This window comes from Mus pahari, chromosome 11, assembly GCF_900095145.1.
Source record: "Mus pahari chromosome 11, PAHARI_EIJ_v1.1, whole genome shotgun sequence".
Taxonomy (NCBI): Eukaryota; Metazoa; Chordata; class Mammalia; order Rodentia; family Muridae; genus Mus; species Mus pahari.
The window spans coordinates 5,687,819-5,704,015 of NC_034600.1; the positions used below are offsets into that span (position 1 = coordinate 5,687,819).

Below are 16,197 nucleotides of genomic sequence, written 5' to 3' on the forward strand. Positions count from 1 at the left end.
CTAGCCAGCCTGAGCATGGCAAACAACTCTGGCAGGCCTCGCCCTTCTCCCTGATTATCTCTGCCTTGCTAAAAAAAAAAAAAAAAAAAAAAACCATTAGATTACATTCCTAAAGCTAGCCTTGGCCACTTCCTCCTCCTGAGGCTGACTACCAAGGTCCAGGAATCAAAGTGTTGAAATTTAGCTATCAAAAGCCCCCTTTGGCTCATTTAATTAACATGCCCAATTAAAATTAAACACCTCAACTTAACAGGGGGCTTCCTATTTTATATTTATAAACGCCACTAGCCAGTGGGCCACCTCTGTCACCTCTCTACCAATGGCAGTCCTTTGTCTCCCTCCAGGACAAACACCCCTTCCCTTCTCCCTTGTTCCCTTCTCCTTCATCCTCTACCTCCTGTGTTTGTCTCTTATTCCCTACCCTCTCTCCCTCTGGGGCAATTAAATTTCCCTTGTGCTGAGAACTGTGGTCTTGGGGACTCCTGAGCCTATACCATCCCTTCAGTGAGTGTTGTAGTATTGTTATTGGAGTAGAGAGAGTCAGAACCTGGTCCCTGGCTGCTCTAACCTTCCAGGCTCAGTCTCCTGTCCTTAACAGGCCAATTAAATGAACAAGGAATAGTGAGAAGCAGAAAAAGATTTATCCGTATGGCCACACTTGGAAGAGGAACAAAGAGATGCAGTGGTTCTCCTGACCCAGTCTCTCTCTGAGGAATTGAGGAGAGGTTTAGGTGTAACTAGAAGCCAGGATATCTGTGTGACTAAGAGTCCTGGTCCCAGGGTTGTTCTACCTATCTCATGCTCCAGTCTGCCCTGCAAGATGGTCTGTGGAGTTGTCACAAGTGTGTCTCTTTCCTGGAAATAAACTTTCCTTCTGGGTAGCACTAGGCTTCACGCAGCCTTTTTCTTCTCCCAGCATGAGATTCCTGAGAAAAATTCCAACTTCTTGGGGGTCTGTAGTTTCAGTAGTTTGATAGCCACAGGGAGGGGCACAAATGTCTCAAATATCTTTATGTCTGCCAGGATGGTAAATGTTGTTGCTGGATTCATCTCCACTCAAAAGTCAATATACAAGAAATGTGAGCTGGAAGGGAAATCAGATTTATTCAAGGTCTGGCCCTTAGAATAAGAATGAGGGCTTCTCATTCTCAAAGTTCTGCCTGAAGGTAATTGGGGATTATACTGAGTGGGAAGGAAGGACACAGGACAATGGGTGTGCTGAATAGAGTCTTTGTCACCTCTGATGGGTTCTTCTGTGTCTCCCTTCAGAACCTTCAGATCTTTTTCCATGAGGGCACCAGGCCTGGAATTAGTGCCCACCATATACCACAGCATCGCCTCATCTCAACTAAACTTTTGCAAAGATGCTGGTTCCCATCACGATCTGTTCCTCTGAGGTCAGCTGATTTCCGTGCTGGAACGCACTGCAGTTGTGTAGCCCCGTGAAGTGAGAGCTGCTATGTGGAGTAGTAAGGCACCTGGGACTGGATTTCTACATGGCTCTCTGGAAACTCAGTGTAAACCCCCTGGATTATCTTTGTGATCACTGCTAGATCCACAAGGAGGAAACTCCCCACCCCCACCCACCCTGGGGAAACAGATAGTGTTTGATTTCAGTTGGGACTCCTTCAAGACATCAGGTCCTTGGAATGCGTTGCTTAAATCCTCAAGGCTTTAACAATTTTCTTGTGGTCTTTCTGTGGCTGACTTTCTGCTCGGTCCTTTGTGAACAAAGGTCACATTCCCTTTTGTTCCCATGCTAGTGAAGGTGAGAAGCTTCTGTGGAAGGGGGTAGCATGGTGGAGTGAGAGGCGTTATTTGTGCCAGCTTGTGCAGTCTATCTTAATCTTAATCTCTGATTTTTTTTTCCTGCTCAGTGTTTTTTATCAGTTAACAAGCCCAGTGTTTTGAAATCTCTAGCTTCTCACAGCAAATTGTCCACTCTTTATTCTCTTGGGTCTACCGCTCCTACAGTGAATGCCAGGGCTGTTTTCTTTTGCCTCCTTTGGGATTGAACAAGTAGCATTTGTTTGTTGCAGTACTAGGGATTGGACCTAGGCATGTGCTAGGAAATTGTTCTACAACAGAATCGTATTCCTCTCACAGAAGAGTGATTTTCTAGAAGTAGGAATCCCATTCTTAGTATGTGGCCCTAGCTTTTGTTGAAACAGCTGCCCGTGACTTGCTCAGAAACTTGTAATTAAGGCCATCTGCACCTGAGACCTCTGTGCTCTTACCTCGAAGGCATCTCTGTTTTTGGAATCTGTTCCACACAGCTGCTATGTCTAGGCCGTAGCTTTGATTGATCTTCATGGCCGGCCCCCATCTCATGGTTTTCATTTCTGAACTTTCTCAGGGCCAGGCCTGTGGTTTTATGGTTCTGGAGATGTCTTGATTCTGCAGTTATCTTCAAGGAAACATTTGCCAAGTGGTCATGTAGGTAGTAGACATCCCAGTCTCCTGGACCCACCCTTCCTTTGACCACCAAAAATAAGAATTCTGCTGTGATCAGAAATGGGGTTAAGATTACTTTTGCTTTTGTTCTGTTTAAAATTAAGTTTATGAGCTGGAGAGATGGCTCAGTAGCTAAGAGCACTGATTGCTCTTACAGAGGTTCCGAGTTCAATTCCGAGCAACCACATGGTGGCTTACAACCATCTGTAATGGAATCTGATGTCCTCTCCTGGTATGTTTGAAGACAGCCACAGTGTACTCGAGTACATAAAATAAGTAAATAAATCTTTCAAACAAACAAAACAAAAAGTACCTGTTGTTCTTGCAGCTGACTTGGGTTCAGTACCCAGCATCCACATGCAGTTCACAACCATCTAGACCTCCAGTTCCATGAGATCTAAAGCCCTCTGCTGACCTCTGAGGATACTAGGCACACACACACACACACAGTGCGCAAACGTAGATGCAAAAACAAAAACAAAAAACAAAAACCACAATAGAACAACAATAACAACAACAAAATTAAGTTCACTTACTTGATAACCTAGAACACAAAGTTAGAGAGGGAGAAAGGGAGAGAGACAGAAACAGAGAGAGAGGGAGTAGGAGAGTTGTTGGTTTTATTTTTTAAAGATTTATTTATTTATTATATGTAAGTACACTGTAGTTGTCTTCAGACACTCCAGAAGATGGCGTCAGATCTTGTTACGGATGGTTGTGAGCCACCACGTGGTTGCTGGGATTTGAACTCAGGACCTTCGGAAGAGCAGTTGAGTGTTCTTACCTGCTGAGCCATCTCACCAGCCCTGAGTTGTTGTTTTTTTAAGTCAAGGTGACCTATCTATCTCCTCAAACATACACCACGCCTACAGTAAAACATTCATAATCATAACATGGTACAGTAGAACTACATGTACCCGTTATCTGAACTAACCACTACTTGGTGATCTCTCTCCCCCTCCTTTCCCCTCCCCTCCCCTCTGAGTATTGAACTCACAGCCTCATGCATCTATATATGCAAGTGCTCTGTATACCTCAGCCCTGCCCCTGCCCCCTCCCCCCCCCTCTCTATATATATGTCTCTGGACTCGGCCATATCCTGGTATTATATATCTATGGACTGTGCAATTTGTCTTGTAGAAAGGATCGAGCTTGCCTTGGGGGAAGGCTGACCTGGTATAGTGAGTTTAGAGTTGTGAGGGCCATGTGATGTTGCAGTACTTCAATAGCAATCAAAGCTCATCCTCAAAATGTATTTTTAACTCATGCCCCGAGGAAATAGAAATTAATGACTTGCATTATTTACACAAAGAAGTTCACTTTTGATGGCAGCAATTTTTAACATTGTGTTTGTCTGACTCTGTCATGGGACATAAGTCAAATATTTAAGGTTTGAACAGGGTGATTAAGCCAAGAGAGTTATCTAAGTCAGCAACTGCTAGGCAAACATATTTGCCCTTCTCTCTTCTTTTAATGAAATAAAAGAAGAGAACTGGTGGGGGAAAGTTAGATTTTAGTTTGGTCTTTAAAGCAAAATTCAAACTTTAAAATGTGAGAAGATGAAAATTGAGTCAGTTTGGTAAGAATTTACCACCCTTAGCAATGTGCATGCAGGCCCTCTGGTACACACAGAAATGCTCAGAGGTTGAGTGTTCCTCGGCCTATTGGGAAGGGTCCACCCACAATGCCTCAGTCTCCATCTGCCCTGTGGTCTTACTGAACAGCTGTCCCTAAGGGTGTAAAACGTGGCTAGAAGGTTTTACTCATTTATCTGGAAGTCCTTCTGGGATCCACCAGTAGACCCTCTGGGTTTTTGAGGAGCTGGTATTACTTCCCAGCAGGGCTGCACTGCAGATGTCCAGCTCCAGGCTTCAAGGGCCTTGCATTGGTATCCAGGCTCCTCCAGTGGGCTGAGGGTCCTACAGTAGTTTCTGCTCTGCTTGCTGAAGTGCCTTTCGGTAGATGCAGCAACAACATCCCCCAGGGTCTCTAAGACTGCCATCTCCACCTGCCTGCAACCAAAGAATGACCTTTGGCACAGACCTGTGTCACCTTGCCAATGCTGGTTTAATAATAGGACAGAGACCATGGTGGGAGGTAGCCTGCTTATCTCTGGGCAGTGGCATCTGGTTACTAAAGGACTGTGTTGTATTCTGTCTGGCCAGTGCTGTACATGTTACAGAATATGCTTGGTTTAGGCAGGGCAGGAAGTCATCCCTTAGCCCCAGCAGACAGACCCCACCATGCTGTGTCTCGCTTTTCCCAGATAGGTTGTATGTGAATGTGTGCTTCTCTATGAAAGCAGTGATGTCCCTTAACCACTTTATTCTGCTTTGACATATACTCCAGGAACTGTGCTATTCATTCCATATAGGGGACACTTAAGAAAAATTATTTGCAATAGTTAAGAGGTGGGAAGAACTCGAGTACCCATCAGGTAAGTGAGACATGGTCCATCCCATGGAGCAATGTTACTGGCTCTGAAAAGGAAGGACACTCTGACACAAGCTGCATCATGGATGAGCCTCCAGGACATTGTGCTCAGTGAATCAAGCCAGTTATGAAAGGACAGAAGTGTGGCTTCAGTCCCGTGGTGTTTCTAGAGTCACTGTTATCATAGACCAGGAAGAATAGTGGGGTCAAGGGCTGGGGAGCTGCTGTTTCTTGGGGACAGAGCTGTAGTTGGAGAAGAGAAGGTGCTGGTATTGGTGATGCTGTAAATCTGTGGGAAGCATTTCAGGCCAAAGAATGATGTTAACATTTATTCTATTGATATTTTTTCTTTGCAATTAAACACAATAAATTATTTTTAAAAGGAAAAAAAAAAAAAAAAGGTGGTGCATGCTTGTAATCCCAGCACTTGGGAGTCAGAAGCAGGAGGCTGAAGTTACTTCAGAGGTCTGCCTGGCCTATGTATTGAGTGCCAGGCCAATGAGTGCTGTTCATCAAGATCTTGTCTCAAAATAAGCAAGCAAGCAAACAAACAAACAAACAAGCAAACAAACAAACAAACAAACACCGCCCCTGACTTAGTCAGGGTTTCTATTCCTACACAAACATCATGACCAAGAAGCAAGTTGGGGAGGAAAGGGTTTATTTGGCTTACATTTCCATACTGCTGTTGATCACCAAAGGATGCAGGACTGGAACTCAAGGAGGTCAGAAAGCAGGAGCTGATGCAGAAGCCACGGAGGGATGTTCTTTACTGGCTTGCTTCCCCTGGCTTGCTCAGCCTGCTCTCTTATAGAACCCAAGACTACCAGCCCAGAGATGGCACCACCCACAAGGGGCCCTCCCCCTTGGTCACTAATTGAGAAAATGCCCTGCAACTGGATCTCATGGAGGCATTTCCCCAGCTGAAGCTCCTTTCTCTGTGATAACTCCAGCTGTGTCAAGTTGACACAAAATTAGCCAGTACAGCCCCCCACCCAGGAAATAGCATTTTTTTATTCATTAACATATTTGAGTCGTGTGGGGGCAGGGATATTTCATGGCATGCATGTAGAGGTCAGAGGGCAACTTTGTGGGCTTTATTCTCTCCTACCTTTGCTTGGGTTGAAGGATCAAACTCTGGTTTGAGTAGCAAGTGCCTTTACCAACTAAGCAATCCTGCCAGCTCTAAGTAGATGTTTTTAACAATCACCCACAAGGTGCCAGCAACCTGTGGACAGTGACCTGTGGCCAACTGTTGTTAGTATGACATGTGACAGCTCAATGGCCACTGTTACTCTGCAAGGAGGGAGTTTCAACTTGGATAGATGTCAGCCATGGTTCTGATACTGAATGAGTTCCTGAATCTTACTTCCAAAGTCTCCTTGACCTTGACCAGCCCACGGGGGGAGGGGACTGGCTTGGTCAAAGGGTCAGCTTGTCCTGATGTTCAGTCAAACTGGAAGGGGAATCGGTCAGTCGATGCAGCTTGAATGTAAGAAACACTGAGTCTAGAGCATGTGGGAATGGGCACTGTGTGGGAAGAGCTGGCTCTGTCTCTGTGGACTGAGACAGAACTCCTACTGTGTGCATAGCCACAGCTGTGATGCCATCTGGGAGCTGTGACTTAGGAGTAGACCGTTGGGCAGAGGAGGTTGGTATGGGACTCACCACCCTGCCATTCATAAGCCACATTTATCTTCTAGGCATTCCACCACCTACACAAGTCACTGGATGCCTACTCTGAGGCCAGGATGTGCACATAACTGCTTCTTCCCATCAGAATCTTCTCAGTTCCTAAGGGCAGCCCAGACACGTGTCCCATGGGGCCTGGGCAGGGCACCAATGGGCAGAGGCTTCCTGACCCTTCCATCCATTCCAGGCTCCTAGAACTTGTTTCCTTGTCCTGACCCTGACCTCCTTTTTGAGCAAGTGACTTGGCCACCGTGGAACTCAAAAAAAGGCATTGTGTTATTATTGTGCCTATAGATGTTGTCTTCTTTTCCAGGGATATTTGAGGCTATGTACTAAAAGGGCTTAGGGTGTGTATTAGTCAGGGTTCTCTAGAAGAGCAGAACTAATATATGTATATATTGCACGCACACATACCAAACACTCCAGGGTAATTAAAGAGCTTCAAGTGTTCCTGGGATAAATTCAATGTTGAGCTACTGTCCCGCCAAGAGAGAAAGCACTGAACTTGAATTTAGGCCTTCTCCCTAAAGCGTGGTTGTAAGCGTCGTGAGCTCTTCAGCCACATTGGGGTTGATAGGGAAGATAGGCTGGGACTCTTCCTGGCCTTGGTGCAGGCTGGCCACCATGGGTCCAGATCATGGTCTAGGGATTCTGCTTCTAGAAATTCATCCCTTGGGGCCAGGTACCTTTGTCATGGACTGGAGACCGGATGAGTTCTTTTATACTTTGCCGGCTTCGTTGTTTAACAAATATTTGCTGGCTTGCCTCTTTCTGTTGACAAAAGGATATGTCAGAAACAACCCTGTTCTCTCCTTGTCAAGTAAGTGTGGAACTTGCAGACTAGCAAGCAGTCGCTTGGGCATGGTACAGGGCCCTGGACTAGGTAGTTCTGAAATCTCTGTTACAACAAAAAGCACAAACTTGGGCGTTGAGGTTAGAAACTGGAAGAAAGAATAGTTCTGTACTTTTTTTAAAGATTTATTTATTTATTTTATGTATATGAGTACACACTATAGCTGTACAGATGGTTGTGAGCCTTCATCTGGTTGTTGGGTATTGAATTTAGGACCTCTGCTCTCTCCAGCCAACCCCACTCTCTCTGGCCCAAAGATTTATTTATTATTATAAATAAGTACACTGTAGCTGTCTTCAGTCACACCAAAAGAGGGTGTCAGATCTCATTATGGGTGGTTGTGAGCCACAATGTGGTTTCTGGGTCTGAGTTCAAACTCGGGACCTTCGGAAGAGCAGTCAGTGCTTTTACCCGCTGGGCCATCTCACCAGCCCAGTTCTATACTTTTTAAAGGCTGAATCAACTTCCATTTTCTCACTGAGGGCAGCTCAAGCAGAGTGAGACCCACTTCTACAGTCTGAATTCCGTGCATACAACCCCTGATCCCACCAGATCAGGTCCAAATGACATGACCATCTCCTGCACAGGATGTGTCTTCTATATAGTCCTCAGGTCTGGGGTTTCCATTTCAAACCTCAGGTGGATAAAATTGCAAGCACCTCCTTTAACCTTCAGCAAGGTCACGAGGGTGGCGCCTATTGAAATGTGTGGCAATGGCTCCAATTTTCAAGACGGTGGATGCGCTGGGGAACTCTAACATTTCCATGATCTGAGCACTCAGTCCTCTGGTCTCTGTTGAACTGGTGTTTCTGGATCATTGACTTGTTTGGTCCCTGCTGTACAGTGTGTAGAGGTGGGTGCAGGTTATGCATGCCTCTGACAGCCTGGAAACTGGGTTTGCTACAACAGGGTGGAACTATGGCTTGGAGCAGTCTCTTACATGTGCCTACAGGTGCCTGCCCAAGCGTGATGTCCCTGGTGGAGCGGCTGATTAGTCTTTCCCTCTTTTCTATTGCTCTTTGTAGCATGCAACCGTGTACAGTGGCTGTCATGTGCACTGGGATCCCTTCTTCACCCATGCTATGGGGGAACAGAAATGTGCAGATTTTCATGAAGAATATTTTTTTTTCCAGTTTATCCTTGGAGATGATTACATTTGGAGGTCACAAAGGGATGCTGAAGGCCAATCTGCACTTGGCAGCTGCTGCTGACAAACATTGCAAGCTAGGCTTCTTTATCAGCCTCTGGAGGCCACATAAGGGATCTCCTGCTCAGCTGGGTTCCCATAGCTTGAGAACATCTGAGCAGAGAATTAGACATGCCAGTCCCTACAGCTGAGCGGAAGGCCTTGAGCTAATAACAGTGATGAGCAGTGCAATTTGAGATGGTGACCAGAAAGTGGCATTGAATGGCCATTTTGGGTGACACTCTGTGTATACCATTGGTCTAAGTGGACCAGATTTTGGATGAAGAAAGAATAACATTGTGGAGCTGGTTGCCTGAAGGCAGATGGACCTTACCAGAGCCCAAGGCTCCTGACCCTAGCTTACCCCCTCACAGAACAGTATTAGGCGGTCCCTTCTTGACCATTGCTGGAATAATGTGCATTGGGAAAATCTTATATGAAGCAGGCTATGGCGTTGGTCTATCTTGAAGGTGGTCTCCCAAAGAAGCATTCAGCCTGGGCTAACCCTCATATGCCAGGGCCTATGGTTGTGGGTGACAAAGCCTAGAGGCTACAGGAAGTTCCTTTGTGCCTATGACTATGTGCACCAAAGCCCTGGACCTTTATAAGACAAGCAGTCACAGCTAGGAGTAGGTGTTGCTGGTTGCCTTGGTTCAGTGAAGCTAACAGCTTGAGGTGGATGATAGGAGAAACACAGCTCTACCTGTACTGTACCACTGGTCTGTCCCAGCAGTAGCTGAATATCAGTGCTTCATTTGACCTAGCTGGTGCCTGTGAGCCAGGGCAGACCTCTGAGGCTGGGGAAGAAGGGGACAAGAGAGCCAGGCTTTTGCATCTTATTTCTTCTTTGGTTTAAAAGCACTTCAAAGGGCTGGAGAGATGGCTCAGCAGTTAAGAGCACTGGCTGCTCCTCCAGAGATCCTAAGTTCAATTCCCAGCAACCACATGGTGGCTCACAACCATTTGTTTTGTTTTGTTTTTTATTTTTTTTCGAGACAGGGTTTCTCTGTGTAGTCCTGGCTGTCCTGGAACTCACTCTGAGACCAGGCTGGCCTCGAACTCAGAAATCTGCCTGCCTCTGCCTCCCAAGTGCTGGGACTAAAGGTGTGCACCACCACGCCCAGCTACTACCATTTGTAATGGGCATCTGTAATGGGCTATCTGAAGACAGCGACTGTGTACCCACATACATCAAATAAATAAATAAATCTTTTTTTTTTTTTTTTTTTTTTAAGAAGCTCTTCAGAGGTACTGGGGAGAGGGCCTGGTTGCAAGTGTTTTACTGAACCCTGTAACCCATGTATCATTTGTAATCCTAGCACTACTGGGAGATGATGGGTAGAGACAGGTGACTTCTTGGAAGCTCAGTGGCCAGTTAGACTAGGCTCCATGTCAAGAGTGCCAAACTATCTTGAACAAAAAGAAGTGCCTAAGGACCCACAGTGGGGGTTGTCACACGCACTATCCATATGCTTACCTACAATACAAGCATACACACACACACACACACACACACACACACACACATGCTCACACATCACACATGGAGAGTGGGGTAGGGAAGGGGCACAATGGATTGTATGCAGCTTGAGAATTTTTACAATGTAGTGCTCATTGAATAACATGTTCTCAGAGTTTCCCAGTCTCAAACCTCTGCATGCATGGTCTCATGTCAAGAAAAATGTAGTTTCATAGGTTGAGTATTTATGCATCAGAGTTTGGTGTCCTGTCTGGAGCAGGTTTAAAGTACAGTTACATTCCGTTTTTTGTAACCCTTGAAGTCAGCAGAACATCCTTCACATGTGTAGGAAGGTGTGGTAGCTGACGCACTGTCCACTGGTTCTGTGTGAGCCACTTATTTTCTTTCAAGTTAAAATACTTGCTGCTACTTTGGTCCTGAGGCTCTCCATACTGCGTTGATGGAAACCTTACATCTCTACTTTGTGGGGATTAAAACATTCTCATAGGCTACTCTGCCCTGTTCCATGGGCTCTTCCTTCTGTAAGTCACCAAGCTCAGTGGGCATCCCCTCCCCACTCAAGCTCCCAGTGTACCTGAGTGTATTGACAATACTCTTCTTTAGCTTCACTGGGTGCAGTGTTCAGTGTATCAGGCTGTATCCCAGCCTGTGGATATCATGCCACAGTGATAGACCTTGCTGGTGCTCAGTCAGCCAGAAGAAATGGGGCTGAGAGACAGGCACATCTGAAAAAAGGACTATAGCTGGGCATGTCTGTACATGTATGTAATCCCAGTACTTGGGAGGTAGAGGCAGGAGGGTCAAGAATTCAGTCATCTTTGGCTATATATCAAAATTTGAGGCCAACCTGGAGTATGAGACCCCGTCTTTAAAAACAATAAAAGGGGAGGGCAGGGAAAGGGACAGGGCTAAGTTTCAAGTGGTTGCCAGTCTGGAGGGTGTTCTGAAGAGGAGGAGGCCACTATTTCTACCTAAGGTCCAGCTGAGCAGGGGAAACAGGTGATAGCCCTTCCCTATTTGCTATGAATAGCTCCTGGAGGGAGGTGGGGTGACAGTATGGTCTGAACAAGCTATACCGTATCCCCTATAGGAGCTGGAAACTGTATAAGAGGCCATTCCTGAGTGGCCCATATTTCCCCTGAGCTCCTTCCTGGCAGAGGGCAGAAAGCCGGCCATACTGGGTACAGTTGGGCTTTCACAGAAATGGCTTTTCTGAGTTGGTTTCAAAATGTTTTATTCTCATCAGTAGGCTATGGAAATCCCTTTAACTCCGGTATCCCAGCCTATCCCAGAGGTGTCACCGGTCTGGCAGCTGCCTTCCAGACCGTGTCCCTGATTGAACTGGGCCAGGCCACCGGCTGGCACTGTTCCACAGGTTGTGAGCAGCTCTAGCCATATCACCTGTGTTTCTCTTTGACCATCTAAAACAGTTTTGGGTGACTCGTTGCACCTGGGGGCTGTGGATGTAGGATGTGTTGGGTATGATACCAGGGTCTCTGAAATGGTAGGGAACCCTCTCCTACCGAGCTTGTCCCAAACCTGCCCCTAACATTTTAGTTCCGTTTTTCACGTCTTTCATTGAAAATGCACAAGGTCCTGAAATTCCGGAAGATCTGTGACTTCCACCATGTGGTATTCTGGAACTCTTTGCTCGGATCTTCCTGTCACTACTACCCTCGGGATTTATCCATCTTTGGAGCCAAAGGGAGGAAGTGCCATCCTCCAAGTTTGGGCTGCAAGGGTTCCCCAGGTTGGATCGTGGAACACTCCTGTCAGCAGGTACAAAGAGCCTCGGGCTTGGCTGCTAGGCCTGTCCCAGAGCCCAGTGACCTTCTTGGGTGGGATTACTTAACCCCAGGGTGCTAGTCAGCTTCTCCTGACTAGCCATTACTTCCTGGACCAGGTTAGCAGCCTGACCTGGTCAGGGCCCGGGGCCCAGATCACCAGCATTGGTGGGAATGGGGAGCTGCAGACTGAGAGAAAGGAGTCATGATCCACTGTGGGGTGGTGGGAGAAGAGTCCCACGGGAGTTTGGAGTGAGAATGGAAGAACTGAAACTGAGGAAGTGGTAAATGACCAGCTCTTGGAGGGCGGGAGGGCTCTGAGCCTGTGTTGTGAGTAGGGGTGGGAGGAGGACGCGGTCCTGCGGGGGTGGAACTGGCGTCTCCTGTGCTGAGGGAGGTTTGCATCTGTGGGCAGTTCACTCGGCGGTGGCCTCTAGAGGTTGGGTTTGTGCGTACGCAGTCCTTGAGGGTACAGGGCTCTGGCGGGGCAACCCTGAGGCTGTGGCGACAGGGGCGGAGTTTCAAGGGGCGGAGCCTTCAATGGGCGTGGTCGTTCCGGAAGCCTCCCGACTCCGCCCCGGGCAAACTTTTCCTGAGCCGTGGGGGCGGGCAGGTGAGGTCACGTGGCGGGCAGGGCGGGCCGGGCGGACCCCGCCCCTACGCCAGAGTCCGGCGGCTGCTCTGGAGCAGCGTGTGGCTGCGAGGGACAGCAGAGTCTAACGGAGTCATGCCCACGAACTTTACGGTGGTGCCGGTGGAGGCGCGCGCCGACGGCGCTGGGGACGAAGCTGCTGAGCGCACGGAAGAACCCGAGTCTCCCGAGAGCGTGGATCCTGCCTCCCCTACGCCGGGTGAGCTTGGCCGCACCTGCAACGGGACAAAGGCAGAGGCTGGGCCCTTCTGCTGCCGCTGGGCCGCTCTGACTCGTTGGTTGGTGGCGGCCCGCACGGCGCGTAGCGGGGCGATGGGAAGGGGTCAGAAGGGCCAACTGGTATCTGCCTGGCTCGGAGGAGTGACCCGAGACCGGGAGAGGATTCTTGGGCTGGTGGTTTGTTGGCCCTGTTCGTTCAGTCTCTTGAATTCAGTGCTCTGCTCCTTGCTTGGGGCGCCCGCTGCATATCTCCCTGTTGGCCTGACTCAGTCAGCCCTGGGGGCGCGGTTCCCACCTCTCTGCATGGCCTGACTGGAGCATCGAGGCTGGAGCACCGGAAACTACTTGGTTTGGCAACTCTGACGGGACTAGGGAGGAGTTGCAGAGCAACTGGAGGTACCTATGAAACGGGAAGGCCCAGGTGTCTAGGTGGTTCCTGGGAGAGCTGGAGGTACAGACCCCTGGATGGGTGATCTCTTTGACGGACAGCTTCCTCTGGGCAAGCTTTCTTTTGCTCCAGGATGGCTCAGTGTGGTCATCCGATAAATCTGACTGGGATCCCAGATCTGCCTCCACTGACCTTGGACCAGCCAAACCTCCCTTGGGATCTTAGAGGAAGGACAGAGGCCCATGTAAGCCTGGGGAGGGGGCTGCGCACTCTGAGCGCGGGCTTCTCTTTGCTGCTCTTTGTTCCTTGGATCCCGAGCTCTCTGGCACTTTCACTTTCCACGGAGTGGGGATGGGCCTGGGAATCTCTCTCCATCCTACTTCTAAGCACCCCCTCTGCTGATGGCAAGTCACCTTGAACCGACTGCTTCCTCCCTGTTCCAACTCTCGTCTAGACCTAGATCCTAATAGGTCCTACTCCAGCCGTTGAGGTGAGAGGACCCAGCACAGACCCACAGCAGCAGCTGGCCTTGCACCTACCCCAAGTTTTACATTGGAGGCTCGGGCTCCAGGATCTGGGTCTGGAAGGAAAAGAGGGTGCAATCCTCAAGAGATGGATCTTTTATATGGCCTCAGAGCTTTTGCTGCCCAGAATACAGGCTTTCCTCTAGTCACACTTTTAGGAACCTGCAGTCACAGAATAGGAGTGCTGGCCCGGAAGTGGCCTAGCCCAGGTCAGCAGCCTGCCTTTCTCACTCTGTGACCCTCTCCATGACATGCTGGACTGCCCAGCTTTCTCTGCACAAAGCATGCTATGTCTCAGGGCTGCAGCCTGGCTAAACACATAAAATCAGTTGTAAGGTGGAGGCAGAATCTAGAAGTCCAAACTCAGTGTACATCAGCCAGGGAACTGTGGAGGGTCAGCAGCATCACAGAGACCCCCAGAGTAAAGCCCCAAAAACCCTTCCTGGTGCCCAGTGGCCTGAGGCAGACAATTCTACACATCTGCAGACATTCTATATGATTAATGTCTCAGGCAGAGGTAATTTTCCTTTTGATTCATTTCTTGTTTCCTACAGTATCAGGACTCTCAAGTGGTGCCTGACATCAGTCAGGGCTGAGGATTCAGCTTCTAGGAAGGGAAGTAACTGTCTGGCTTCCTACGATTTGCACTGTTTAGGTTAGCAAGAGGACAAGCATGCACTTTTGATTTAATTCATTAGCTGTTTTGAGACAAGGCCTTTTGTAGCCTTGAATTCAATTTGTAGCTGAAGATGACCTTGAACTCCTTCCTCATTGGGAGCCTCTACCCACTGCTTGTATTACTGTAATGTGCCACACCCACTTTTGTTGTTGTTGTTGTTGTTGTTGTTGTTTTGTTTTTTAAATGTATTGCTGGTCTGGATTGAACCTGGGCTTGGTACTTTGCTAGGCAAATGCTCTATCAACTGAGCCACATCCTGAGTTTACGTGTTTTAACAATCCTTTCACGCTCCAAGCTGAACTTGAGTAACTTGACTGGGCTTATATAGAACTTTCATTTTGGTGCTCTGTATACTTAATATTTCTATAAAGATAATTTTGGAAACTTCAGCCACAGTACCATGACAGGGATGACTGTGTTGTAGTCACAGGTCTGCTGGGGTTTGTCCTGAATTCATTCTTTCTTTCTTTCTTTCTTTCTTTCTTTCTTTTTTTTAATTTTTAGTTATTATTTATTTATTTTTGTTTTCAATTTTTATTATTTTACTTATTTACATTCCAGTCATTGGTCACTGACTCCACCTCTCAGTCCCCCCTCCACCTCTCAGTTCCCCCTCCCACAGTTGCTTATCCCATCCCATAACCCCTTGCCTCCACTCCCAAGGCCTCCCCCTTCCCTTGGGCCTCAAGTCTCTCAAAGATTAAGTACATCTTCTCTCACTAAGGCCTGACCAGGCAGACCTCTGCTATATTTGTGCCAGGGGCCTCTGACTAGCCCATGTGTGTTCCTGGTTGGTGACTCAGTCTTTGGGGGCTCCACGGGGTCTGGGTAAGTTGAGATTGCTGGTCTTCCTATGGGGTTGCTCTCCCCTTCAGCTTCTTCAATCTTTCCCCTAATCAACCATAAGGGTCCCTGACTTCAGTTCAATGGTTGGGTTTAAGTATCTGCTTCTATCTCAGTCAGCTGCTGGTAGGGCCTCTCGGGGGACAGCCATGTCAGGCTCCTGTCTGTAAGCACATCATAGCATCAGTAATAGTGTCAGGCCTTAGTGCCCCCTTTTGAGATGGATCCCAAGTTGGGTCGGCCATTGGACCATCTTGTCCTCATTTCTAACAGGAGCGCCAGGTACCAGCCAGGAGTAGGGGAGGGACCTCATACTAGTTTTTGGTGGGAAAGTCCTGTACAGGCAGGATGAAGGCTTTTCAATGTTTGGCTGTGTACCATGTGTGTGGGCATTTGTATGTTCATGTATGTGGGTATGTGTGTGGGCAACAGGCCAGAGCCAACTTGCCTGACCACAGGAGTCATCTTTGTACACTGCAGCCCTGTCTTGCCTCCTATATTCCTTGGTAGTTCTTGGAAGTACCATTTTCTAGACATGTCTCCTGCATGTTGCTTGTGATGGAGTGTGTTTGGAGACCTCATTAGATCTATACAGATCCAGGCTGGAGTTGAACTGGACCCTTATAGGCTATCCAGCTTACACAGCCCGTGTCTTTGGACCCAGAATGTGGGTCTGACATCTGACCCACATTCTGTCTAGTCTGCCTAGGGATTTCAAGCTGTGAACACGTGGCTATAGGGAACCCACAGCCCTCTTGGGCCTGGTGCAGCTTCTATTCTACCAGGGATACAGGTAGTGTGAGGATAGGAAGTGGGCCATACATCAGGCTTCGTCCTAACCTTGACCTCCCCTGGTGCTGTGAGTCCCAGGCAGGGCCTGGGCTGGCAGTTGAGTGGCAGAAATGCAGTTGGTCCTATATTGTAGATAGTGTGTGTGTGTACTTATAAAGTCCCTGTCCCTGTGTGAGGAGCTAGCCTCCCAACACCTATAGTGAAAATGGATTGGGCAA

At 48.1% G+C, this 16,197-nt stretch overlaps 1 protein-coding gene across 4 annotated transcripts in view; it reads left to right on the forward strand.

Annotated features, from left to right (window-relative positions):
* Slc12a7 (solute carrier family 12 member 7) overlaps positions 1–16,197 on the forward strand; it is an 85,884-nt gene that overhangs the window by 18,784 nt on the left and 50,903 nt on the right. Inside the window, exon 1 of one of the 4 annotated variants that reach the window (XM_029543905.1) lies at positions 12,510–12,733. The exons of 2 other annotated variants lie outside the window; for them this stretch is intronic. In XM_029543905.1, the coding sequence (XP_029399765.1) occupies positions 12,610–12,733 (124 nt within the window). In that variant the 5' untranslated portion in view covers positions 12,510–12,609. Of the gene's footprint in view, positions 1–12,509; positions 12,734–16,197 lie in introns of those variants that run through there. One more of the 4 variants, XM_021208211.1, reaches the window with a different exon arrangement.